The following is a 27,170-nucleotide window of genomic DNA, read 5'->3' on the forward strand; positions in this document are numbered from 1 at the left end:
TGTTTATTGATTATATAGTATTCCCCATTTGTTGTTATTGTGCTCTTTTTGTTTATACTCGCATAAAAAGCATAAAAGCAACCCAAGAAAAGGAAAAAAAATTTACTCCATAGCCAAGCACATTCTTTTGCCGGTCGTTTTTATGTTGAAATTCGTGCAAAGTTTCAATTAAAACAGAAAACGAACCTAAAAAAAAAAAACAACAACAAAAAAGCTGAAGACTTCCAAAAAAAAAAAAAGTCAACAAGGGGCTGTTAGTTTTTGTTTATGCAAACGAATTTTACTCTTGATCTAAAAATGAGCGTATTAGTTATTTAATCATTTAATTGATTAATGATGTGTAAGAGGTATTTTCCTTCTGAGAGTTCTAAAAGAAGTTTCTAAGGAGCTTTTTTGGGTTTGGATCTCTCAGGTCTTAGGACTTGAGGTAATTTTCCTAAAACCTTGAGAAAATTCTTGTTTAATCTTTAGAAATTCACTAATGAAGTTTTAAATGACTTAACTTTTTTTGTGGTCTATATTTCAATGGAAAAAATTGAATTTCCCTAAAGAAATTTTGAGGATTTTGTTTGCATTGAAACTATTCTGGTAGACTCTACTTTAGAAAGGGTAAAAGTTAGTTATTTAGTATCCTCATTCCAGTTACATATGTATATGTAAATGTGCATGTATACGATTTCTTTCCTTTTGGGAGGGTTGCTATTAAAGAACTGCATTGAGGGTGTGACTGACTGTTAGTTGCCCGGGCAATTAACCATAACCGGTTTTAGCCACATTTATGTATGTACATATATTTTATATGCCTTTTTTGCCAACAAAGAGGTTGCTTTGTGTGCAGTTCCTAATAAGAACATATACTATAAAAAAAAAAAACCGATAAGATCTTATAAATCATCGAATAGACTGATAAATCACTTTACAACTTGCATTTACTTGTCGTTGCTATATACTACATAGTACAACATACTGTGAAAATGTCAAAGATACACAAAATGATTTGAGACAAATGATTTGCTTTACTGGCGCGTGTTAAAAAAATAAAAACCAATTTGCCATGCCAGGAAATGTGTGGCCTAAGTTTTTATATTTCTCTTTCTCCTTTGTGTTTCATTCTGTTGGCCACGTAGGCGGCAGGTGCAAATTCAAAAAGAAAAAAAAAGAAAAAAGGGAACGAGAGCAAAAGACAGAAGACCTGAAGACACAAAGAGATACTTGGAGAGAAACAGCTGTGAAAATTGATCGGTCTGCGAAAGATCACAGAGATAGGTTAGATGAGGCCAGGCCGAAGTCAGGCCCAGAGACAGAGCCAACTGTCATCGTCAGCCATTAGCAACTGGTTGTTAGGCTGCTGTTGTTGTTGTCTTTGTAGTTGTTGTTCCATAGGCATTGATCATGACTAAATATGGTTGCACTAAAGTAAAAGCCGCCGCCGCAGCAGCAACAGCATCATGGCTGCTGCCTCAAAACATATGTAGTTGCAAGTTTTACCAGGTATCAGGTACTATCTACATACTCTATTCTTATTAGAAGTTTAATTTTCTACGCAACTGCAATTAATCGAAATTCCATGGAATTTAATGATCTATTCCATGACTAACAATCTTTATGGGTAATTGGTCAGAAGCTTATCAACAGCAATCAATAAAACTCAAAACTGACCCAGTCAAACAACAACGAGATGCGAATATAAATAAATTCGTGCTTTTTTTTCATTACCTTCTTATGCGAAATTTGCCGCCGAAAACCATTTTCAGCTGATAGACAGTATCCAATATTGTGAAATCCAATTTGGGGAGGTGACAAAAAACTTGTATTTGTAGTTGTGATTATTATTTAAATTTCTTCAGTTGTGTGCACAACATTTGAACTGCTTTAGAGGGTGTGACGACTTTTTTTCGAAACTTTTCCAAAACAAAGTGTTTTCAATTGATTCACATAGTTGGAGCGAGAGTGCGAGAGCGAGGTTATCTCAACAATTAAAAGAGGTTAATTTTGTGGGGGGGTTTTTCTTTCACACGCGTGTCTTTATTTGCCGATATTTTTCTTTTTCTTTTGCTGCCACGCGCCGAAGAGGTCTGAACGCGTCAAAGGTTGCCACTCGTTTGAAGTTGAAAACTAAACAACAAACAAACCGAGCTGCAGACCAACTTGAGCCGGCTCACCGCACAACACAACAGAGTAAGAGAGAACAAGAGTGAGAGTTTAGAGAGAGAGAGAGAGAGAGAGACAGTAATACTCTTTCTCTCTTAACGTTATTATCGTGGCAGGTATTACCCACCCACCCAGTGGCGATGAGCTAAATGACTGAATCTATTACTTCAGATCTCTTTTCAGTGCTTTTGTAATGGCCAAAATGAAAACGATTTCTGGCACAAAAGCACCAAACTGTTGTTTTGGCTTTTCTAATAAAAATTTAATGAAAATTAAAATATTCACGGGTGTCACAGAAATCAATAACAAACTGAAACCAACCCAAAAGCACCTGCTGAAAAAAACTTTGCAAAAATTGTTTTTATATTATATGAAAGTATTGGAGTTTGTGTTCAAAGGAGAGAGGAATTCCATTAATAATGGATGTAATACTGATCATTTTCGCTACTGGGGTATTTTTACTTCAATGTTGATCTCTCTCTTTCTTTTAAATTGGAGAACTGGTTGAGTTTCTCTTAAGATTCTCTGATGTTTGCTGCTTTAAAGTAACTGCATACTTTTAGTGTCAATTTGAAGATCTTAAAAGTAGGCTATACTTTTGTAACAAATCTTTTGGACTTATACACATTAAAAGGAAGACTAAACAGTTAGCTTATGTCTTATATATGCATTTTTGAATCCAGAAGCATTAAGTTCAAAATAAAAAGATTATTGTAATAATTCAAGGCTTGAGGCAAAAAATCATAATAATTCTTTTTATGTGACTAACAAAAACTATCGACTAAAAATATAGAGAACATATTGTGGGAAACCAAATTCAGAATTCAGATAAGTACTCCATCTTAAGAATTTTTGAATTCCAATAAGTATTTATAAAGATTTGACAGAAATTTGGATTTTTGAATATTAAATTTGGGTATTGGACGTCTGGTTGATAGGTTTTTGAAAATTATTTGTGAAAAAGTTTTTGACTTGGATTTAAAAAAATTTTGGCCTTTGCCTGAGGGCTGAGGCATTTCCTGAGGAAAGTTCAATGAAAGAAACTTTTATTTAGACTTTTAAACAAAAATGCCAGTATCAAACTCACTATTGGTATATTTTCAATGGATTGCTGACCATTTTGGGATTGTTTTTTTCTTTATTTAATTTCCAAGTAAGAATTCCTAGTGAATTTTTGTACAAGGTAATTAGATTTACAAGCAAACAAGATTCCAAGTAACTCAAAGCATAAAAACATTAAGATCAAAGTGATGTAAGCATAATACTGGAAAATGCTTAGATATACATGTATGTATAGAAATATATGTAGGACAATTAACTTTTAAAACTATAAAAACTTAAATGCAGCTAATATTTTGATGACCGTAAACAACTGTTTAGCGTCTTTGAAATGAATGCAACATGTTTTCCTTCTAGGTGTAAGAGAGTTAAAAGCATTCTCACGTTAATTAAAAGCATTACCATTTTGAAAAAATATTGAAATATGCCCACACACACATTAATAAACAATTGGCTTTTGTGCATTTTGTAAAATTTACTGCAAAAATTAACATACTGCAAGACTAATTAGAATTTTATTCGTATCCGTAACGTATGCATTTAGATTTATTTTGATTTTTTCTATAGATGAAATGAGCGGTTCTCTTCAAGTTTATTCTGCTTCGATGAAGGTTTTGAAATAGTTTACTTAACGTTTTCTTTTTATCTAGTTCTTTTTGGCCTTAAGGCTGGCAAGCCAGCATATAAATTCCGATTTGAGCATAAAACCTATTAAATTCAATCACCTTTTGTGATTTTGTCTGTATCCCACTGAGCACTCTCAGCATCGTCATCGACAACGGCAAAGGCGAAGGCAAAGGCAACGGCAACAGCATCATCAGACAGACGAGGCAAAGTTCAATCGATCATTGTGTATGCTGTTCAATTTCGATATTTAGTTGGCGATAGCGCCAAAAATTATTGCAAACACTTTGTTAAATGTTGGCGACGTCGTCTTGTTGTTGTTGTAGAGTTTTTTCCGCTAATCATGGTAACTGCATCGCAATAGTCGCGACTCTTTTGTGACTGGTAAATTGAATTGTCTAGCATTGATTTCTGCTTTGCCAGGCTTGATGCTGGTGGTGCAACATGGCGAATGAGTGATTTATAGTGCTTATACGACGCGTGGTCTGTGGTGGTCGCCAATTTAACAACAACAAAACAGAAAAAAAAAATACTTGGCAGTTAATTTGAAAATAATATAGGAACCAACACCACCACCAGAGATTCGGAACAGTCAGGCATTTTATATGTTGCCAAATTGCTAGAGAATTAATGTGAACAAATGCCTGCCTGCGCCTAGCGGCGGCTGTGCGAGGCGATAATTAGAGCCTGTCAGGTGAGAACATATGGCACACCTCCTTTTTAATTCGATGTGTTTTTGGTCGGTCGTCTGTCAGGTGAGTGGTCGAGAAATGTTGACAATGTGATTTGCCCTTTGCTCTATTTTCTGCACGCCAAAAATTCAAGTCAAGAAAAGAAAAGAAGGAGTGAGAAGAAAAAAAAAAAGAGACTTTCAAAATGCAAATTAGGCACGTTCGGTGAACGGCATTTGAACCCGAAAATGAAGCCTGGGCTCTCCTTTGACAAGCCCATTTACAAGTTGGCAAGTTTAAGTTTCTTTTTGCCACAAATTGTGTCAATATTTGTCTCGTGCTGCCGCTGCCAGTTGCTGCTCGATTGGATGCTGCTTGCCCGCTGCTGCTGCAACAAATCGTGCCGCAAAGGTCTTCAACGGTGTCAACCCAAAGCCAAAAAATAACCAGAAAAAAAAATAACAAAAACATGACAAGCCATAGAAATTATTGAACAAGGGGACTCCACGTACAGTGGTTCGAAACTTATGTAAGTTTAATTGTCAATGTGTTTGAAAGCACAGTTAATGATTTCAAAGATCAATCACTTGGTTATGTTATTAGGTAGAAATTTAAGTTGACTTTTGCCTTTTTTTTCTAACTATTTATGGCTAATTAAAAATGTTAAATGGAGCTTGATGAATAAAGAGACGAAATTATATTTAGCCTATCTGAATCTAATCTGAAACTAAAAAGTTCATAAGTGAATTATGAGTCACAGTAAACTTCACCTAAGTAAATACAGAACAGAACCGAATACTTCGACACTTTAGTCTATGAAGAACAAGAAAAGCTTTTCATATTTAACTGAAAATGGTCTTCTTATGCTTTTTATTATGCGTTGGAGTATTGCGAATAGAAAATGGAGAAATAATGTTTATAAAACTCTTCCTTTAGGGTTATACCTCAAGGATAATACCTTTATTGATCCTGATCGATACCATATCAAATCAAACTATCTTTTCATTGTTATACTTTTTAAATGTAATCAGTTCTCAATTAGAATAAATAACAAACCTGGGCTTCTCATTTAATTAAAAGTTTTAGGATAATATCTGAGTAATTTATGACTGTTACTTGGCACAACATTTTCAATCAAATTTTGTCACAAATCATTGATGAATCCACACTGTCTATTGCATAAACTGCTGGTGGTTAGAGAAAAAACTTTTGGTTTGCCAAAAAAAAATAACAAAAACAAAAAAACTATGCGCTAATGAACCAAACGCATAGTGTTCCATCTATCAATGTCAACCGAGGAGAAAAAAAAAAAAACAAACCAAAAACTAGACCGAAAAACTAAAAATCAAATAAAGAATGGACCTTTTGTTCCATCCACTCACCAGATAAATTTCAATTTCGATTTCAATTCGTTTGGCTTTTACCTATACAAGCTGAGAACAAAGAACTGGGTGGAGGCTGATGGCTGAAACTGTGACTGTGACTAGATCGGGGGGGAATGGAATTGGGACTGGGGACTGCCCACACGCCAACCAGGAGCCCCCTCAAGAAATCATAAATTTATAGCTTGACACATTTTTGTGTGTTGTTTTTTGAGTTTGTGTGTGTATTGTTGGGGGTTTCGGGTTTCTGGTTCAGGTGCTCAAATACAACAACAACAACAACAACAACAACAACAACTGGCGATTGGCAATTTTCAATTGAAGTCAATATTTTCGGGGTTTAGTGGGTCGAAAGCGAAAGTCTTTGGTAAGCTCTCGATTGGCTGGATATACACACATACAAAGCCCGCACTGTATGCATGTTGTCTTATTATATTTGGTTTATTTCATAATCCAATTAAGCATTAGACCAAAAAGCGACAGCTGATTGACGTTACTATGAAGCAGTAGAGTAGAGTAGTATCGGAGGCGAGTCCGTTTGAAAGGAAGCAGCTCATTAGCCAGTTCAATGGAGTATGAGCTGAGCTTGAGCGGCTTTGGCTACTGTGCCACGCATATTTCTCGTTGTTCGTTTTCATTGACTTGAAAACTTAAAGTTAATTGGATTCGATAAGGTCAAGAACAATATGAGAGAGACGATGTGAGGCGCACCTTGGTCGATTAGTGTGTGATTAAGCTTAACCCATGTTTGGCAATCTCTATGCTAAATTATCAAAGAGAATTAGGCAGAACGACAGAGAGACTTAGAAAACAATTTTGCTTGGAATTTTAAATCTATTTGCCAGAGATTATGTAAAAAATTTGCATACATTCGTCTAGAAAGAAAATCGCTAAATATAGAATTTTTATTTCTTAGTTAGTCTGGCCTAAGTGTGGGTTAAGAATGCACTTAAATACCTAATAACGAATTCCTATTACAAGTTGCATACAGGGTAACACTTTTGAAATGTTCAAATTCCAGTTTTGTAAGCATTGCAATTGATTTTTGGGCCTACGAAAGAGCAATGCAACTCATTTTAGTTGGCAATCACCCCTGAGTAAGGACTAATGGCTTCAGGGTGACTTGACCAGTTTATATCTAAAGGAAACACTTTTCAGCTCATCTATAAGGCATTTGGGCTTAATTTTTTGCTTAATAGTGTCTTTTTCAAGAGGGAAACATTTTGAACAGGGTGTCTGAATAAATAGTTTACTACTTTTTCTTCCGCTTTAAGAAAATTTTTCCCTCACCACCTACAGAGAATGGTTTATAAGTTTTTAGCTAGTTCACTTACCGCTTCTGTTGATTGCTTTCCAAATTGCTGGCTATGACATTGTCATTGTGGGCTGTGGGCTGTCTGGCACGCGGCAGCAGAGGCGGCGCCCCAGTGCTGCCAACGCTCTCTGAATGGATGGGCTGAGGCTGCTGTTGCTGCAACTGTGGCGTCTGATGTGGACGTTTGCGATTATTTGTGGGCAGATTGCAAGACGACGACGACGAGGAAGCTGAAGAAGTGCCATTGACGAGCTTATGCTGCTGCTGGTGCTGCTGCTGCTGATGGTGGTGGTGGAACAAATAAACAACAGATTAGAACGGTGTACAGTAGTTGCAATCTAATGGATCCACCTACCTGTAAGCTGCTTGGCTTCTTGGGCACTAATGGTGGCACCTTGGGATGAGCTGCTGCCGTTCCACGAACAGAGCTTCTCGTGGAGGCGGCTCCAGCAAAACTGTTGCGTCTATTTGGCGACGCGGGAGCGGTTGACCGCGGTTGCAGCACTTCCGGTGGCGGTGGTGGGGGCAATGGCTCATCAAAGGTATAACTGGTATCCAGTTGTTCACTCTGAGGTGGCGGTGGCAATTCAGGCGAGGGCACTCGTAGATTTGGATGCTTGGGTGGACGTTCGGGAGCCTGTATATGCTGATGATTACTATTATTATTTGGATAATTGTTGCGATGCTGTTGCGGATGATGTTGTTGATGGGCCAAAGCAGCTGCTTGTTGCAACATCAACTTGGCCCTCATCGGTGCATATTCGGTGGCCGATGATGTCCGTCGTGTTGGCACAGCCACTCGGCCACGCGGTGGAGGTGGTGGCGGTGGCATGCCACAATCATTAAAGGATATTTTCTCAGCATTACTGATATTCCTGATTCCCTGTTGATGATGTGGTGGTTGCAGCTGCTGCTGCTGCTGCTGCAGTTGTAAATGATGAGGCGGCATCGGCTGATGCTGATCTCGAAACTCGGCATAATCCGATGCCGAGCTGGAACGCCTTAGAATATTGGGCAGGAGACTACGCGACCTTGGGGGCGGTGGTGGTGGTGTGGGTGAACTGCAACTGCTGCCACTCGACGAGGTTGCCGTTATGGGACTCAAATTATTGGGCAATGATTTGCGTTCCACGATCAGCGCTTGATAAGACTGCGATTGTGGACGCAGCAATTGTTGCTCCTCCATTTGTTGCTGCTGTTGCTGTCGCTCTACATACGATTGCACGGCATTCTTTTGTAATGCCTTCAACGCCGGATTGGAAAGGCGATGTGTCTTCGATGGCTCTAAATAGGCAAATTTCGGTGGTTCTCCCATTTGTTTGCGCTCAAGATCATTGATTCTCTCGGCCACAGAATGCCAGGTGGGTTGAACGGTGGCGCCCCCTGGAGTTATCACAGGTTGTAGTCTACCAAAGAGAGAAATATATTATATATATATTAGAGGAGGATGTTAAAGAAATTTCCACTTCACTCACTTGTTGGACTTGTTTAGTCCCGAGCTAAACTGCGGCTTGGGATGTTGAACATATTGCGAGGTATTGCTATGCACTGGCTCTGTATAAGTGCTAACCGGAAATAGTCGATGATTGCTTCGATACGAATCGGTGGGCGACACCACCGATATCGATTCACCCACATTGGGTGCACTGCAGCTCAATGCATCCGATTTGCATAGCTGCTGCGGTTTAATTGGCTTACTGGCAGGTGGCTGAGGTGGCAAAGTGACCACAGCCTCACTATTGGATATGGTCACCGAAATGCTAGACTTGTGCTGTTGTCCCGGACGTGGCTGTTGCTGCTGCTGCTTTTGTTGGAGATCTCCCGTTGACTGTGACTGACCAAAGTGTGGAGATCGAAGCGTTGTCTTCGATACTCTTGTCGTCGTCTCCAATTCAGGCAAGGAACTTTGTGTACTTAAATGCTGTTGCTGGAAATGATGCAAAGCCATGGTTGAGTGTACTGGCGGATAGCTGGGACTATGACGATGTTGAATACGCATCAATGGCTGTTGAGCTGTCGAAACTTCGTCGCTTGGTGAATTTATTTCGCCTCCTCCAACTGGCGGCGTCGTCGACGTCTCTGTGTCATGCAAATATAGTACACTCTCGCTATGATGACGCTTGGGCGTTAGGACACGAGAACTATGCACAATGCGCTGCGAAGAGGAAACTGCAATAAAAATAGAATGGACAAAACTCATGATTAGGGCTTGATTCATAAAACAAACAAACAAACAAAGAACATGTAACCCGAAGTGACTTAACCAAGTAAAAGTGGGTCATGTTTCGACCAAAGGAACAACAAGCCAAGGTCGTGTGAGTGGCCAACAGTCGCCAAAACCGAAATTTGGCATACTTAACTCTATATTAGGCAAGGGCGTAGTCAAACATTCTACATGTAATAAACATTCAATTGGAGTTATAACCAGAGAATTGTAGATTGTTGGGAACGTTATTATAAATTTAATAAAAAGTGATGTTGACTAAGTTTATTCAACCCACAGTCAGAAAGTTATAAGTTCATTAATAACTAAGAACAGTTAAAATGAAAGAGAAATTAGATTTTAAGTTAAGTTGAACATTTACTTTCGATTGAGACCCTTTGCTATATGTTAGAGTAACTACTTAAAGTAATTCTTATTCGTTAAGAATGTTGTGATTTACAAATTTAAAGCTGTGATTAACAACACAATATAATTTAGAGTTGATTCTCTTTTAAGTTAATAAATAAACTAAATCACTTCGAAATCAAGTCTTAAATAGAGATTAGGTTTTGCTGGCAGTAATAAAACTATTGATAGAAAAACTAATTCATCCGATCATATGTACTTAAAATAACAAGATTTGATAGGACTATAGAAGGTATATTATTTTTGAAAGAAAATTACAACAAACAAGAAATATTTGACAAAGAAAATTAGAAGAAATTCTTCAAATAATTTTGTCTAAAATAAATTCTACATATTCTTGAATTCATATTTTTGAAGTTAAAGTTTTTTAATCCCAAGCAAACATAAAAAAGTTTGTAGAGTATTACATAATGGTAGAGTAATTAGAGCTCTTGTGTTTTTTTTTTTTGGTAAAAGAATCTTAATTTATGATAAGGAATTTGCTTACCCGACTCAGCTATGGCACTATAGCCAGTTGCATGACTCGCCTCGGAGATATCGCTCATGGAGCCCAACCATTTCAGAGTCTCTGTGGATGAAGTGCTCTCCGAACTGTTGTTGTTATTATTGGCATTGTTGTTGCTCGAATTAATGCTGTGATTATTGTTGGATATGGAGGTGATGGTGGAGGCGGAGGCCGAGCAATTGGTTGAGTTGGATGAGACGTTAACGGAGGCAGCCTGGTTATGGTTGTTGTTGCCATTGCTGTTGGACTGTCGTGCCAACAGTAATGGAATAGGCGATGGCGCCACAGAATTACTGCAGACCGATGAGAGATCATTCTCAGACCAATGATGTGATTGTCGCGACAATAGATCGCTCTCCTGACGTAATCTAAATGGCAGGAAGAACCAGAAAAACAGAATAGAGCGAAATAAGAGAAAATGCTTTTAAAACGCTAGGAGGAGCAGGAGGCGGGCGAGGAGGCGTTGCTAAGGAACACAGACATAGAAATTAAAATGCCAATTCATTGCGTGCTACAATAATTTCTGCCGCAAAAAAAAAAAAGAATAGAGGAAGAAAAAAGAGCAACAATTATTTGACTTGACTATTTCAGCCTTCAAATCGGCAAATAGACAAGACTGAGAAACTCAACTTTGGGGCAAGTTCAGAGAGCCCACTTGAGGGACCTTGAAAGTATAAAGCTTAAGCTGCTTGTTTGGCCGTCTCTCTACAGTTTCGGTCATATTTGCTGCTGCTTTTATTATTTGAAATTTTTAATGTCTCATGTTTACGTTTTACCAAGAATTTTTTATGGCTTTTCGTGTAAAGCTACAGACAGACGAAAATGAAAAAAATTAAACTTCAAAACAGAATTCATAATTGTCGCGGCATTCTGGCATGGGGTGGGGTGGGGTGGGGTGAGGTGCGGCGGAAAGAAAACGTGTTTGGCTTAATTCTTCCTCAACTCGGCTCAATTTAAACTTCAACTATCCAATACTACTCACTTGTCCAAGAATGGTGTGGCTGAGGTGGAATCCGAACTGGATACATAACTATGATAGCCTTCAGATTGGGCGTACGATGGCTGCTTCTGATGATGAAACACTGCCGGATCATAGTAGGAAGATGAACGATTGTTATATTCCTCTAATCCGGCTTGGGTTAAACCGCACTGATCGAGTTGCGTCTGCGATTGATGCTGAAGCTGTGTATCATCCTGCAAAAAGACAAAAATAAAAAAAGAGAAATTTCACTCAATTGCATAACCAAAAACAAAGCAGACAAAAAAATCATTTTAATCATTAGTTATTATATCTAATGTGTGTTTGTGTGTGTGTGTGTGTGTGCATCTGTGTATTTGCAAATGATCGTCTAATAATTACAGACAAACACAAAGCTAAAAAAAAACAAAAATCAACAAATTTTATATATTTTGTTTTTGTACATTTCGCTTCTCCTTTGTTGTTTTGTTTGGTTTGTTTGTTTGCCCATTAGATAATTAAGTGAAAATTATTGTAGTGCAATCCGATAAGCCAAGTCAAGCCAAACAACAACAACAATTGCCAACAAAATGCAATTGGCCAACGAAATTTTCAAATTTTGAAGTGCAGTCAAACAAAGTTGCCCATTTTGAAGAAATCCCCGCCAAAAATCCAAAACTATCCAAGTAAAATCATACATAACAAAACTCAGAGGAGAGGAGAGACGACTAGTGTGGACGAGTAAGGGAATGAGGCGGAACCAGCGCCAAGCAAAATAGACGGCCAAACGGAGCGGAGCGGACCAAAGCGTCTATAATAAGCCGGATTAAGTAATGCTAAGAGCCAAGCTCCTAAGCCGACGAATGGGTTGACTCTTGGGTGACTTGAATGACGACTGAGCCGGGTTCGAGTTAAAGTTGAAGTTGGACATGAAGAGATATCAACGGAAAAAAAAAACACAATAAAAAGGAAATGGAAAATTTCTTGTGAAAACACATTTTCATAGAGTCACCTTACTAAATCCTGATGTAGTTAAAGAAACAAACAACATGTGCTTTTGGGTCGTGAGAAATAAGTTTACGATTGACAAAGACTTTATTAAGAAGTGAAAAATTATAGCTTAAAAGAAATATTTATACCAATTCTATAACTAAGAATAATAACAATTGTTTTTACAAAAAAGTATTATTAATTATTATAATCAAAGAAATTACATTTAGAAAATATTATGTTAGCTGTGTCAAGACTAAGCAGATCAAGTTTTTAGTTTATAATGTTATTCTTTACTACTTTATTCATCTTTTGAATTATGTATATTAAATACCCATAAAGAGTTTGTAGGATGTTGAAGTTATTTTAAAGAGTGGTGATTCCCCCCTATTAAAATAAATATTAATACTAAAGACAATAGCAGAAAAAATGTTATTATTTACAACACGTGTCATAATGTATAGGAAAACAAAACCAATCAAGTACAGCATTTTTTTCTTTTGTCTATGATTTCAATTAATAATTTACTGATCCTGCCAAAAAACTTATTGTCATTGTTGAGTTTGTTTCTTTTTTTTTGAGAAAAAGTTTCCAATTTATAACAAAATCTTTTGTCCACTGCAATGCTGTGTAATGAACTAATTCAACTCAGCTATGGAAACTATATTAAATACGCCTTGAAGATTACAAAATTAAATAATTCAATACACATTTAATTCACTTCATATTTCTAAATTTCTAAAACACCAGTCAGCCTACATGGGACTCCTTTACCCATAGCAGACAAGGTGAAGTATCCGAAGACTTTATTGGAGGGCTCAAATTAAAGCAAAGTCGATGCAACTGAACCTAAAAACATGAAAGATGCACTGTCTTATGGGCCACAAGTCGCAGCTCAGCACATCAAACAAGATTCGGCTTGAGAAGTCCATCCTAAAGCCCATATGGACATATGACATCCAACGTAGAAATACTACAAAGAACTCCGAATCTCAGGATCTCCTTGTGGACTGAGTGAATTGTAAGTCCCTATGTAGAACAGAGTTTCGGACATAGAAGGGGGCATCGACCAATCTACGAAACTCTGTTCTACATAGGGACTTACAAATCCAGTCAGTCTTCAAGGAGTGCCTGAGATTCGCCACCTCGGCAGACCCACCAATCATCCCAACCCAAATTTTTCGTAAATGTTTCTAAAACTTAATATCTTGCTTTTTAATCAAATCAAATTGATTTTTATATCATTTGTCTTACAAGATCTTGTAGCTACTCATATTTTTGTTGTTCAGATCCTAATACTTTTTATTTAAAATTATTAATAACTAATGCACTTTATGTTTTAATTGACTTTCATCTCTTAATATGTAAAACAATAAGAGTTAACGATAAATGCAATGTATGGATGTAGTTTTCGTTTAAGCCGAGGATAAAAGTTGCTCCTATATAACTATATCATTCGACTTCTTTATGGTTTTTATTTAATTTCAATTTTTTTGTCTGTCTTTTGTAATTTAATTGTCAAACTCAACAAACATTTACAAAATCACTTCAAACAAACTCATTAAAAAACTCTATTAAACCGAATGCGAATATAAATTTGCCAACATCGAAAGAACTCGAACTGATCAATTAAAGTTCGGCTCGAAAAGCAATCGATTTGTTAGTCTAATTGCTTAACACAACCATAAGTAACTAACTAAGCCCCCAAAGCTTATAGCGCAATTATGAAAAATATTTTTAATTTTTCAACCCACTCTTCACTTTACACTTCACACATATGTGTACATATATGTATCTCTATGCAAGTTTATATATGTACATATGTACACAGTTCCGTTTTCAAGCTGTTAACACACACTTCGTATGCATAATATTTTGAGGGGCTCATAAAAGCAAATCGAATTGTAAGAAAAACCAAAAAGAAAAAAAATATTAAATCCAACAAAATATAAAAAACCCGAGGTACACGACAACCAAGCCTTTGGATACCCACTTGACTGACTTGAGACATGGAGACTTATAAGTTGAATCGGTGTCTCTCTCTATCTCTCTTTTGCTCTGTCTTTCCTCTCTCTCTCTCTGTCTATTGCACATTTTGGGTTTTTTGTTTGGGGATTGGTTGAGGTAGCCAAAATGTGGGCAGCTGTTGATTGTCTTTTTGACTTTGGCGCCAGAGAAATATAAAATTAATGGCAAATAAATATAAATAAGTATCTGTATATATATAAATATTCAGTAAGCAAATTGAGAAGCGACTGATAACTTCAAAGATACCCTATGGTCAATAAAGGAGAGGGCAATATCGTTAATTTGGCATAAAAGTGAAATGTGTCATCAACTTTTTTGTTTCTGATCAATCAAGCGAACAACTTGTGGCCATTTAAGTGTAGTAATTTCTTTTTAAAAGTAATTAATATTTCGCCTAACACATTTAATTTTATTTTTATGGGAAACTCTTTGCCCTTTTTGATATAAGAGCTAACCGTCCGACTGTATTATTATCGAATGTTTTAGGACTCTTCACCAGAAGAATTATAGTCTTTTAATGTATGCAGCTACATAAATAAAAAAATATTTAAGTATATATTTTTATTTATAAGCGAAATTCATTTCTGTTAAAAAACTATAATAAATATGTATATAAATTATAAAATTTTCATAAAACTTTATGTGGATATAAACCTGAAGTTCAAACCGATTCAGGCATATTCCTTTTTTTTAAATCCAGTTTGACATTTTCTATTGCAACTATTTTCTAAATAAATTATTTCTTGACAATATTTAAATTTAATTTTCAAAATCCACAATGTTTTAAAAATTCGAGCGAATTTTAAAAGACGAACAAATCGAAGTACTTAGCTAAACATTTCCAAAGATTTTCGAAACATGAAAAATGAAAGAATCTTGATAAATTTTGTGGCTAAGAAACATTTTAACTTCATCAAATATGATTTTTTGGGATTTCAAATATTCATTATATATTATCGTTTCAAAATAATATACAAAATATCAACGCGAATACAACAAGCGACAAAAGTTTAAAACCCAACAGAAGGTCTAAAGATCTGAAACGATTATCTTTAAACTTTGGCAAAGTCTCCATACATCTTAAAGGCCATATCTTCAACGCCAAAACTAGTTGAGAATTACAATCAAAAGAATTAAAAGAAATATTTAACTTATCGAGACAATTCTGGTGTTAAAAATTGATCGAATAACTAATGGAAGACAAAAAATCGTTTGAGATTTAAAACAAATATAATTTTTTTTGTCTTATAATTGAAAAATTTAAACAATAAAATAAAACTAAGGAAACTTTTAATTTTTCTTACCTATTTATAAAAAGAATATATACATATATTAAAAAAAACAAACCTATTCAAAACCAATTTTTTGTTATACTTATTTAAGGAGTCTGCAAAGTTATATATTGTTAAATCAAACTGCAGAAAATGACAAAAATATATATTCCAGGAAACTTTTTAAATTAATGAGAATTGGTGAAGGGGTTTTTGCTGGTGAAGGACATTTGCAGATTGACTTTCCTAATGATGCTGATTTGTCTAATAATATGTAATTTATTGGGTTTCAATTAGTCAGGCATACCCGTTCCTTATTTCACATGTAAATGGCTACAGGGTAATAATCATTGTATATGACAGCCTGCAATTGGCAATAAGAACTTACATATTTCTGGGTCAACTACTTAAGGTTTGTCTCTAATGCTCTGTCCCTGTCCCAAAGTCTAAGAGTTACTGTGTCTCTGGCCTACGGGCTCATCGTCAAGAATTTTAATGATCTTTGAAATGTTCCCAAGACCAACCAACAACAACAAAAACAAAAAGCAAGCAAGTCCAAAATCATTCACTCACATTGCTTTTTTGGTTTTAAACATTTGACGTCTGTTCGTCGTGGCCGTCAGTTTCGTTTCATTTTGGGGTATTTTTTTTTTTTTTTTTTCTTTTGGCCAATTGCTGTAATTATTTTGTCTCTCTAACACGAATTTAAATCAGCAACTGTCCCAGAGGGGGCAATGGCAATCTTTCATTTCGCTTACAACGGCCCTTTACTTTGCCATTTGACTATATATCTCGCTTTTTTCCTCTTTTTGTTATTCCTTTCCAAAGATTTCCCTTCATCTCCCCTATAATTATCAGCTGGGAAATTGCTCCGGATGAGCCGTAGCAGCTAACAGCAACATCACATAGCAGAATTCAGGCCCAAGCCTAATAAATCAATCGGAGATGGAAAACTGGTGCAGTGGGTCACCATTTAAGGGGAACACAGCTGGAGCAGCCTTTAGCAATTCTTAATGGTTTGAATGGACTGCAAAGAGTCCAGGCCTGGTTCCAAGTTCCAGTCCAGTCCAGTCCAGCTTAGGCGCGTGTTAAATAAATCACTTGATGAATTGAGTGTTAAGCATTGCCCATGGGCGATTCAAAGGCGAACGAAAGAAAACCATTTTAAATTATCCAACTTGAAAAAAAGTAAATCCATTTCAATTTGCCATTCCCTATAGGTAAATGGATGGGAAAGAATTTCAACTATTAATAATTATTATGGAAAATTTCCAGAAATATTTAAAAATTGGTAACACAAAGACTTAGTGAAGAATTTCAAGAGATTTCGATTAGCAAAGTAATTAGTTGAAATTTGATTAATATTAATATTGAAGAGACCAAACGAAACTTGAGATTTCTGCTTCCACTCAAATGTCAAATCTTAAAGAAAGTTTGGGGGAAAACCATTCACGAATGACTTGTTCTTTGAAATTATTATAGCTTTTACCATGATGTCAAATTTTATTGTAACAATCATTAATCTATTAACAAAAATAAATTTATGTTATTTTTAGACAATTTTGAAGTGGTAAAATTGAATTCCTAACCTAAAAAAAGCGTCATAATTACTAACTCATATTTATCTATTTGTTAGCGTGATGTCAGATTTAAATTGTTAAATGGTTTCAAAAAAAAGTGTCGAAACTTAATCGAATGTGTAATATATTGCATATAAAACCAAGTGTAATTTAAGTAGAATAAAATGGCTAGAATAACGGATTGAAGAAGGAATCTAATTGAAGAGGTACAGAGATGGATATAGAATGTAGATTGGCTGAAAGAAATGGCTCAATTGGTCATGTTATTCTACTGCCTTATTGAAATTAAACTTAATTACTTAATAAAAAGTCTAAAGAAAGGGTAAATTTCACATACTTAGAAACTATAAGCATGTCTTCTATATCAAACCTTATCTCATCCTGTTTTATCTGTCATTTATGTTAGTCTCTGTAAATGATTTAATATAACAATATTTTTTTTCAGTGTGTCATACATTCATTCATTCATTTATTCTTACACCCGTGTTTTCATTCACAAAAATAATTCTGAAAATTTTGCTTGCTTCCCCTTGAACTATTTCTACTACTCACACATTTGGCCAAAAGAGAAACAGAAGCCTAAGCAAAGATTACTCAGACACATGAAGAGTATTATTTTATTTTTTGGTTTCTTCTTATCTAGTCTAAGTGAGACAATATAATATGCGATATATTAATATTATTGTTGCTTTAAGTGCAATCGAAACGTGGGCTACGTCAGCGTTTGATGTTATGACTCAGTTCGGTTCGGTTTGGCTTGGTTTTGCTTGGAGGTTAGTCAGACGAATACATATGAATATGATAAGACAGCTAACTAAGCCATTTTGAGTTGTTGTTGCTTTTTGTTTTTGTTTGCTACCAATTGGAAATCGAAATTGCAATTGGAATTTTCACTTTAGCTCATCTCCATTTCGTGAGTAAAAATCTCCTACGGTTTTACGTTTCCATTGTCGCTCTGTGACTTTTAATGGCCAACACGAATTTGACTCTATTTTTGTTTTGTTTTTTGTTTTGCTTAACAGAGTTGAAGTGGAAGACTCTATCTTGCGCCCCAGAGTCTGAGTAGAGAAACTGAGAGAGAGAGAGACATGAGAGAAGAAAAGAAATTGCAATCAAAATGCGAGCAAACGTGTCAGTTTTGCCAACGTGGCCAAAAAGAAAAATAACAACAAACAAAACAAAACAAAAACAAAAAAAGTTTCAACTTCAACTTTGATCGTGCTTGGCGATTTTCGATTTGAATTTGGCAAGAGCACGAATCGAACAGAAAAACTTCAGAGCCTGAAGGCTTTAAGGCATTAGAATTGAATTGCAAAATGCGAACTAAACGTCCAGCAAATATCCCTCCACATCCCCTCCTCACTTCCCACTTCTCCTCACCCACTTTGGCCAACAGTCTCTTTCTGAGCTTGCGTGCCATATTGCACATTTATCGTCAAATTAAACGCATATCGCTGTCAATCTCTACCCAAATTGGACACAGTCACAAAACGGCAGGCCCGCACCGTCGATTGACCAAAAAAAAAAAAAAAACAACCAAAACCAAAGAAATAAAATATATACGACTATATGTATGTAACCTAGTGCACAGTGGCCAATACATATTGACCATATATTCATTCATTTAATATATGAGAAAGGATAAAGCTTTAAATTTTCTCTCTTCCATTTAACTGATATACGAGCTATTAAGTAAGAACAAGTTACTTTGTTAATTATACAAGATAATGTGGACATAAAATTACAGAAATAGTGGAAAAATGAAAACCTGTTTAGAAAAGTCATAAGAAAGTATATTTAAAATGCCTATGGGAAAAATTGAGAACTTTTCTTTTGATTGAGAAAATCTTAAAAAATATATGTTTTAGAAAAATTCATGATTGAAATTCTGAAAGTCCTTTTATTATAACGAAAATGTGTTAGCAGATGAATTTGCCCAAAGTCTTTTACATTCATTCATAGAAGTTCATAGCTTTACATCGAATCTTTATTTTAGTTTGGTGTTTTTTTGGCGAAAGGAAAAAGATTTGAATAATATTGTTTTGTTTTATTACAATCAAGTTATTAGTAATCAGAAAGTTTCATTTATAAAGGAAAGTCTAGCTTAATTGGGACTTCAATTGTTACTAATAAGTTTATAGGTTTTTCATATGGGATTGAGGTAAAGAAAGAACTTCAAATATAATCTATGGTTTCGCTGGATAATAAAATTTAATGCAAATTTGTAGACTTATTTTGCATATTCTTAATCGAAAGTCGAACTTTTTTATCGTTCAAGAACTGTAAACATATGTGGCAAACAAATCCATAAAACTTGCACACTAAACAAGTTAATTTAGTAGAACAAATTAATTGATTTCTAATAAAAATTAGATTATCTTAACAAGGTTCAGCTTTTAATTTTCTTCATAATTAAAATTTAACGCTAATGCCATAAATTGAATCAGCTTATAATTCCTAAGAACTGATTGTGCTGGGCATATTTCATTTTGAGAACATAGTTTATCTATAAAGATAAAGCTCTTCCACTTGATCACCATATTATATTTTGATACTTATAAACGTGTCTCTCATTTGTACGTGACTTTTCGTGGACAAGCGAACAAAACTAAATGAGGGTTTCCCTAAAAGAGATGAGATTTACATAAATTACGTTAACACATTGAAAGGGAAAATGTTAAATGGGTTTCAAATTATATCAGAGATCTTGAAAATTAGAAATTTAATTAACTTGGTAACTTGAGAATGCTTTAAAATGAGAAAAAAAACTTTTAACTTAACGTTGAAATCCTGAGTGTGAGAATTGTTTAATATTTGTATAATTTTTTGATGCATTTTTCTACACTAAGAAACTGTTAAATTAAATTTTAAGTAATTGGTTCTAGGTTCTAAAGAGAATTTTCTTTTATAACACTTATATTAATTGCTTAAACTAAAGAAAGATCCTCTTCAGACTATGATTATGTGCTTATATATTTAATATTCCAAAATGAAACTCATTTTAAGTTAATGAATCATTTAGTTTAATAAAGTAATGAACATTCATATTTTGTTCTGCAATTTTCGAAATGTAAATACATCAGTAAAAGGTAGCAGACCTGAAAGCTTTAAGGGTTTCCCTTTGTTATACAGTTTTGTCACACTGTGCGGATTTTTTGTCTTTGTTTTTTTTTTTTTTTTTTTTGGGAGATCTTCAATTTGCCCAAGCATCTTTGCACTTTCTTCCAACAGGATGACTGACTCTGACCCTGTCCGACTTGGTTCGGCTCGCCTTTCGCCAGCTGTCAAGTGAACCAGATGGTGGCCCCGTTGTCCCTTTAAATGGGGCCGACGCCGCCGCCGCACAATGAAAGTGAATCTGAGAGGCTTTTAGCTTCTCTTTTTCTTTTTCCCTGTTTGGGGGGAGCTTCATTAGTAATAATAAGATTTTTGATTTTGCCCAAATGTGTCGAAAAGTGTCGAAAAGAGGCGAGACTCATTAACTGATTTTCAGGATATAATGTTGATGTGAAGCATCCTTGACCCCAATGGGTGGGTTTTATTTTTCTCTCGCTTCTCTTTTCCTCTGTTGCTGTTGGTGTTGTTGTTGTTGCTGTTCGTTTATGGTTTAAATAAGTTTTTTAGAGTGAAAAGCAAGCGATGCAGAAAGAACTGGTAATGGTCATGGCATGGCAACTGGCTGGCTTGGTCTCTTGGCCACTGAGATTTTGCGTCTGATGTGAGACTGAGTGTTGTGGTATGTTGTTTCTCTTAGCCTGGCCAAAAAGATTTATGGCCAGTGATAAGTTTTGCAGGCTGGCACCAAGCAGGCAGGCAACTAGCCAGGCAGGCAACAAGGAATGAAACGGAACGCAAACAACAATCAAAAGACATGCCATGGAATAAGAACAAAATACCATTAAACTGGTTTCTTTCCTTAACTCTCAAGTCTCCCCTCTCTCTCTCTCTCTCTCTCTCTCTCTTTCTAGAGTAAGAATCGAAAAAGCTTCTCCAGAAGGTCATAACCATAAGCAACGAAGCTTGAAAGAAACTAACTTTCAACTTGTTGTTCCAAATGATATTTGCTTATAATTAGCAAAAACCGAAACCCAAACCAAACCCTTTGTAATAATTAGCCAAGCTCTAATGCATACAAGCCGAAAAAACAGTCACCAATTAATAAGCTTTCTTTCACCCCCAATAAATATATTTTCACTTTTCATTAAAAACAAAAAAAAGGAAAATCAGATCCTCTTCTCACTGCTCTCTGCTGTCTATCTCTTAGCATGATGAGTTTTTTTTTTCTGTTATTTTTTGTTTTTGAAGTTGCTGTCGATGGTCGAATAACTACAAGAATTTCTTTCAATGGCCAAGACAACAAAAGACAACAAGCCAGGCCAAGAGCCAGCCACCAGACATCAGTGTGTTGTCTTTTTTTTGTTTTATAATGGGAACAAGTATTTTATTTTTTTCGTTTTCCTCTTCTGTTGACCTCAAATTTTGGTTTTTTTTTTTTGGTGTCTGTAGAAACAAAAGTGAAATTTTCTTTTTTATCTGTCGTCTATCAAAGTTTGTGTGTGTGTGTGTGTGTGTGTGTGTGTGGGGGAAGTTCAAGAATCGAAGCAGGAAGCTTGTGCATTTTCACTCGGCTTTTGCTTAAATTAATTAACATTAGCCTAGAGAACGAGAGGGAGATAGAGAGGAAAATGCATACAATGGAGCTCTGCACATAGGTGAAATTTTTTCCGCTTAAACGAAGAGTTGCACCACCTGTCGCAATTATTTGTTATAATTTTTTCTGTCGAACAAAATGCAAAAAAAAAAAAGAGGGAGAGGGAATGAGTGAGAGACACAAAGTGGCAATCCTTAAGAGCCAGAGTAAGTTGGCGGTGCGAGTTCAAAGCGAGTTTTGAAGCCAGGCACAAACAATTTAGCTGGAATCTGGCTAGAATTTAGCGCTGAGAGGCGGCATTGTTGCTATTGCTGTTGTTGTTGCAGTTACCTGGACTGCTGTTGGCTTGGCATTAATTAATTGCCGCTCAAGAGACGAGTGAGAAACGAGTTCGACTTCAGTTAGTAGAAAAGAAAAGAAAAGAAGGAGAACAAAAACAAAAAAGAACAACAATATATGCTAGAACTAATGAGCCTCTAAGATTGTGTGACTTGCCAAGTTTCCACTTCAAAGCTTAAACATACGAAATGAAAATGAATTAGTTACGCTTAAACAACACCCCAAAGTGTTTATTTATTAAACAAAACAAAGATATGATATCAAGATTAGCTATCTAACCTTGAAGAAAAGTATCCTAGCTACAAGGATAAAAAGAAACTCGACTTTAAGCCTAAGTTGGTTAATATTGACTGACATATAAAGATTAATTTCTTACTATAAACTTGAATACAACATTCTTTAAGCCATATCTATTGGATTTATTATAAGAAATTTGATATTTTTTTCAAACTTCCATTTATAAATTATTAAATCAGAAGCAAAACTATTTAGTTATCTTTCTGTGCGTTAACACCATTCATTAGTTAACTTTAGTTTTCTTTTACCTCATTCCTTTTGTAATTGCTCTCAATCGATTCTGTTTAACTGGCACATCTCACAGTTCCCCAGAAATTCCATAATTGAGGTGGTTGCTTGAGTTCCCTAACGCTCAAAGATCTTTGTTTATATGCGAAATATGCGTTCATTTCCGCAGAGCAAAAACGAAAGCTTACGGAAATGAAGCAACAATTAAGGTCTCATTGTCAGATTAGACGCCTCAGGTTTAGCTCTCTCAAGTCAAACATACAGATACATACAACATCCAATAGCTAAAGACATTCCAAAAAGAGACTTTGCCGAGCACAAAGAAAATTTCCAATGCACCCAAGTCAAGTGCTTTGGCTGAATCGGCAGAAAAAAAAAGAAGACGCAACAGATAATAATAATAATAATAATAATAATAATAATAATAATCCACCACCAAAGAGGCAAAAACTACTCAAAACCTTTTACATATACATAGATTTTAGATTTATAATTTGTTTGGGTTTTTTTCTTTAGAAATCTGCGCATTCATCTGAAAAACAAAGAAGCTGACGACCTTCGTCAAGCCCATTAACCATTACAGTTTTGTTTTGTCAGCTCTCTCGGCATCGTTTTAGTGGGCGTGGCTAGTGGTAGTCACAAATAATTCGATTGCAAGGGAGCTGCCATAGTTGCTATAAATAGCCCTAGGATTCGAGGTGCATCACCTCGAACCTAGAAAGGAATGTGGCCAACTGAGGGAAACTTGTTCTAAGACGGCCAGAGGACCACACCATCAAGTGGTGGAGATAGGCTAAAAAGATGATCGACCATCGACCAGCTGTTTGGCTTGGTCCAGGTCTAATAACTGGAACTAAAGTGTGCTTCTAGCCAGTAATTAGCGTTTTTCAAAGAAACTCAAAATAAAAGAAGGAAAAAAAAAGCGTTACAAAAATACATATTACTATATAGCTTGCCAAAGCGGTTCAATAACCTGTCCGGTTATCGATCGGCACATTCTCTTTTACACAAGAGCTACAAAAGCTAAAATGAATAACAAAAATAACCATCCATAGACAATAGATAGCAATCCGCGCATATGAAATTTGAAGCCTTTTGGGGTATATTTTTGTTGGGTTGGACGGGGGGGAGGGGGTTGTGGCAAAACAAAGATGATTAATCAACGCCCCCTCGAAGCAAATGAAAGACCAAAAATATCTTTACAATGATAAGGTCAATGTTGGTCCAATTCACATACACACAAAGATACACATAGATCGTCGACATTCACATTTCGACCATTGATCGGCCATCATCAGCATCTTCTTTGCCACTCCATCTATCCATCCATCTCTCACTCTCTGTGTGTGTGTGTGTGTGTGTGTGATTCTTTCTCTGGTCATAACCTCTTTTTCCTTTCTTCAATGTTGATTCTGTCTGTTTCGGATTCTGTTCAGTTTCTTTCGTTTTACGCTTGGAGGCAACATTTAATTGATCGGATTCACCATTGATTGATCGGATCGTCGCTGTTGATAATGGTACCGTTAATTTGGTAAATTATTTTGCATTTTCAAAGACAAACGAAAGCCCCTCCAATCAAACCAAACCAAACCAAGACCAAGAACCGAACCAAACAATTCATTTTTCTTTCGAAATGTGTGGCATTTGTGGGGAAGCAAAAGGCAGAGAAGCTTACAATAATTCAGTTAAGGTTAATGGGTGACGAGAATATTTTTTTTTTTTTTTTTTTTGTGGGGTCTCCTCTCTCTTTGTCTCTCTCTATGTGGGTAATGTTCTTGTGGAGAAATGGGAGCAGCATGCCATAAGAATGGAAAAATAATTGACTTTAACATTTTCAACGCTAAATATCATTAAATATAAATCAAATATAGACAAAAAAGAAAAGAAAAAAACCAAGTTAAATGCAGCATAAAAAGTTATTTTTAGAAATTTGTCCATCAATTAAGTTAATTCTTAAAAGAATTGCCAACAGGAATGGAAAATAATTATTAAAAATTTAAGAGTTAAAACAAACAGCAATGTTTGTTATTACTTTTCATTTGTTTACCTACTTAAGTTTAAAAATTACCTTTAATTTTGTTTCTCATGTAATAATTTTGGATTTTTATATATTTATAATTAATGTATTTTTTCTCAAAAATAGAAATCATTGTTTAGACACTTTTGGTTTATTATTATTTTACTGCTAAAACAAGAATCAAAACAATAATTTGCAAAAGGCCAACTACATTTTCAAGTAGTTTTGGTTTTGAGTATAAATAATTAACTCTTAATATTTGTAACTTTAATTGTTTTTAAGAAACGTTTAAAATGTTCTTGGTTACATCTTTTTTTTTTTTTTGCTTTGCTTTATTTAATTACAAAATTAAACATTCGATTATACACTGATAGGGAAATAGTTAACCAATTATTAGCTGGTCAGTTCAAACTTAGTAACTGTTTATTTTGGGACGGTTTTTAAATGAACTATATATACCTCAGAGATACACTAAAGAAAATAAAAATAACGCATTTGTCTGTAAAACTTTTTATTTTCAGACTTTTAGAAGGGCAGAAAATGATGTAAGCAAAAATTACATCTTAAAACATGAAAATAATGAACCAAACCTAAGAAAATTTAACAGTTAGGTATTGACAAAACTATAAACTAATAATTAGTTACAATATTTAAAATTTGCATTCACTTATTAACCAAAAAAATGTTAAAAAACATTCAAGGCACTAAAAAGTATTCAAGATGCTGCAACAAAATGGAACTTATGACGTCTTATGGTCCATTAAACTTATAAAAAATATGTCCATATAGGCTAGTAAGCCTCGTAAACCATTTTCAAACACAACTAGATATCTCAATTTTAATTGGATCAACTAAATTATAGAGTGTAATAAAAAAAAACTCTTTCGATTGATATTTTAGAAAAAAAAAAAACATAAACTTCTTAATAGCTGCTGCGATGCCAGCAACATTTCTACAGCTTCACTCTGAGGCTTAAAATGCCATAAAATAAATTCCACTCATACAATCATTTCATTGATGGAGCTCCACAAACACACATACACAGAGAGAGGTTGCATGTGCAACATCACACTCTTACTCAAATGAAACATTCCTACGGCTTCATTCATTGCCAAATGACCAATTAATAACTCGATTTCCACTGCTTCTTCATATACCAGGCAAAAGATCCTGAGAAACAAAACAAAACAAAAAAAAAAGCCTCACCCAAAAAATAAAGTGCCGTTTCGTCTTCGTGACACAGTATTTTTTTTGGGGTCTCTTCTCAATCGAAAACGAAATCATCATCAATGGGGGGGCCATTCGGGTTAAACAAATGCAAATGCAGGTCAGTCCCATAATTCAATTAAGAATCGGAGCAAAGGCAATCAAATCGAACAACAAAGATCGAGTGTGCGTGGGTTTAAATTTTTGTCGAGGACGGAGGATGGAGGATGGAATTTGGAGTAGTAGAGGGCACATCGAGTCACTCGGCGTGTGAGTCATTTATTGGAATTGGAATTCTGCGCACTTTTTCTTCTCCCATTGTATTTTTGGAGAGGATTTATTAATAAGAATAACGAAGAAAACCGGTTGGATTAAGTAAAAAGAGACTAACTTACCTGTATTGAGCCGGCAACTGAGGCGGAACTGAAACTGACATTGCTGTGGTTGTTGTTGTTGTTGTTGCTGCTGGGCGAGATGGATGCAGGTCGTTGCCGTTGGCTATGACCATTGCTGTTGTTATTATCCTTATTGCAGGACGATGGTGTGTTTGATGTTGATTTGAGCAAAAGTTTCGAAACAACCGAAACTTTGCCATCTCCAGACTGTTGATGTTGCTTTTGATTATTATTGTCCATTTTATCCATTTTGGATTCAGTCGAGGTGGAGGAGGAATTGGAGGAGGAGCTTGATGACGACGACGACGACGATGATGATGATGATGATATTATCGTCTGTCTGTTTCCGTTGCTTTCTTTGTGATTTCGCATTTTCTTGAACTAAAATTTAATGTCGTTTATCTTTACAGTCTCGTTTTTTGAAGTTTTTCTTTCTTTATTTTTTTGAAGTTTTTCTTAATGATGATTTGTTGTGATTATAGTTTTAACACCTTTCATCTCGGAGGCCCCATCTGTCTACTTAGAAGGGGGAAAACACCAAAAAAAAAAAAATCATTATGATATAACCACGAACAACAACAAAAGAGAAAAAAAACGAACGAACAACGAAAAAAAAAATGATATTTGTTGAAATTATTTTAATTTGTTATGGCGACATTTTTTTTTTTTTGTGTATTGTGGACACTTTTTTGACATTTTTTTGGTCAGTTTTGCTGCTGTTGCGCGGTGTTATCTTCAGAGTCCGGTCTCTGTTGGAGTCTCTTTGGAATGCAGGCGGCAGCAGACGCAGACGCAGCCGCAGCCGCAGCCGCATCAGGCTGCAAAACCAGTAAACAAAAAACAAAACAAAAAAAATGCCCACAGAGCACACCAA

General features: G+C 35.4%; 1 protein-coding gene across 6 annotated transcripts in view; it reads right to left on the reverse strand.

Annotated features, from left to right (window-relative positions):
- The window catches only part of Shrm (Shroom), a 61,330-nt gene that overhangs the window by 25,096 nt on the left and 9,064 nt on the right, over positions 1–27,170 (reverse strand). For 2 of the 6 annotated variants that reach the window (XM_068289353.1, XM_068289354.1), the window contains exons 2-7: positions 26,297–26,812; positions 11,319–11,530; positions 10,319–10,704; positions 8,678–9,371; positions 7,558–8,608; positions 7,222–7,481 (exon numbers count right to left, since the gene is read on the reverse strand). In XM_068289353.1, the coding sequence (XP_068145454.1) occupies positions 7,222–7,481; positions 7,558–8,608; positions 8,678–9,371; positions 10,319–10,704; positions 11,319–11,530; positions 26,297–26,668 (2,975 nt within the window). In that variant the 5' untranslated portion in view covers positions 26,669–26,812. Of the gene's footprint in view, positions 1–1,716; positions 2,089–7,221; positions 7,482–7,557; positions 8,609–8,677; positions 9,372–10,318; positions 10,705–11,318; positions 11,531–26,296; positions 26,816–27,170 lie in introns of those variants that run through there. The other 4 variants (XM_068289352.1, XM_068289356.1, XM_068289355.1 and 1 more) reach the window with 3 other exon arrangements.

The sequence above is a fragment of the Drosophila tropicalis genome, unplaced genomic scaffold (genome assembly GCF_018151085.1).
Source record: "Drosophila tropicalis isolate 14030-0801.00 unplaced genomic scaffold, ASM1815108v1 contig_593, whole genome shotgun sequence".
Lineage (NCBI taxonomy): Eukaryota > Metazoa > Arthropoda > Insecta > Diptera > Drosophilidae > Drosophila > Drosophila tropicalis.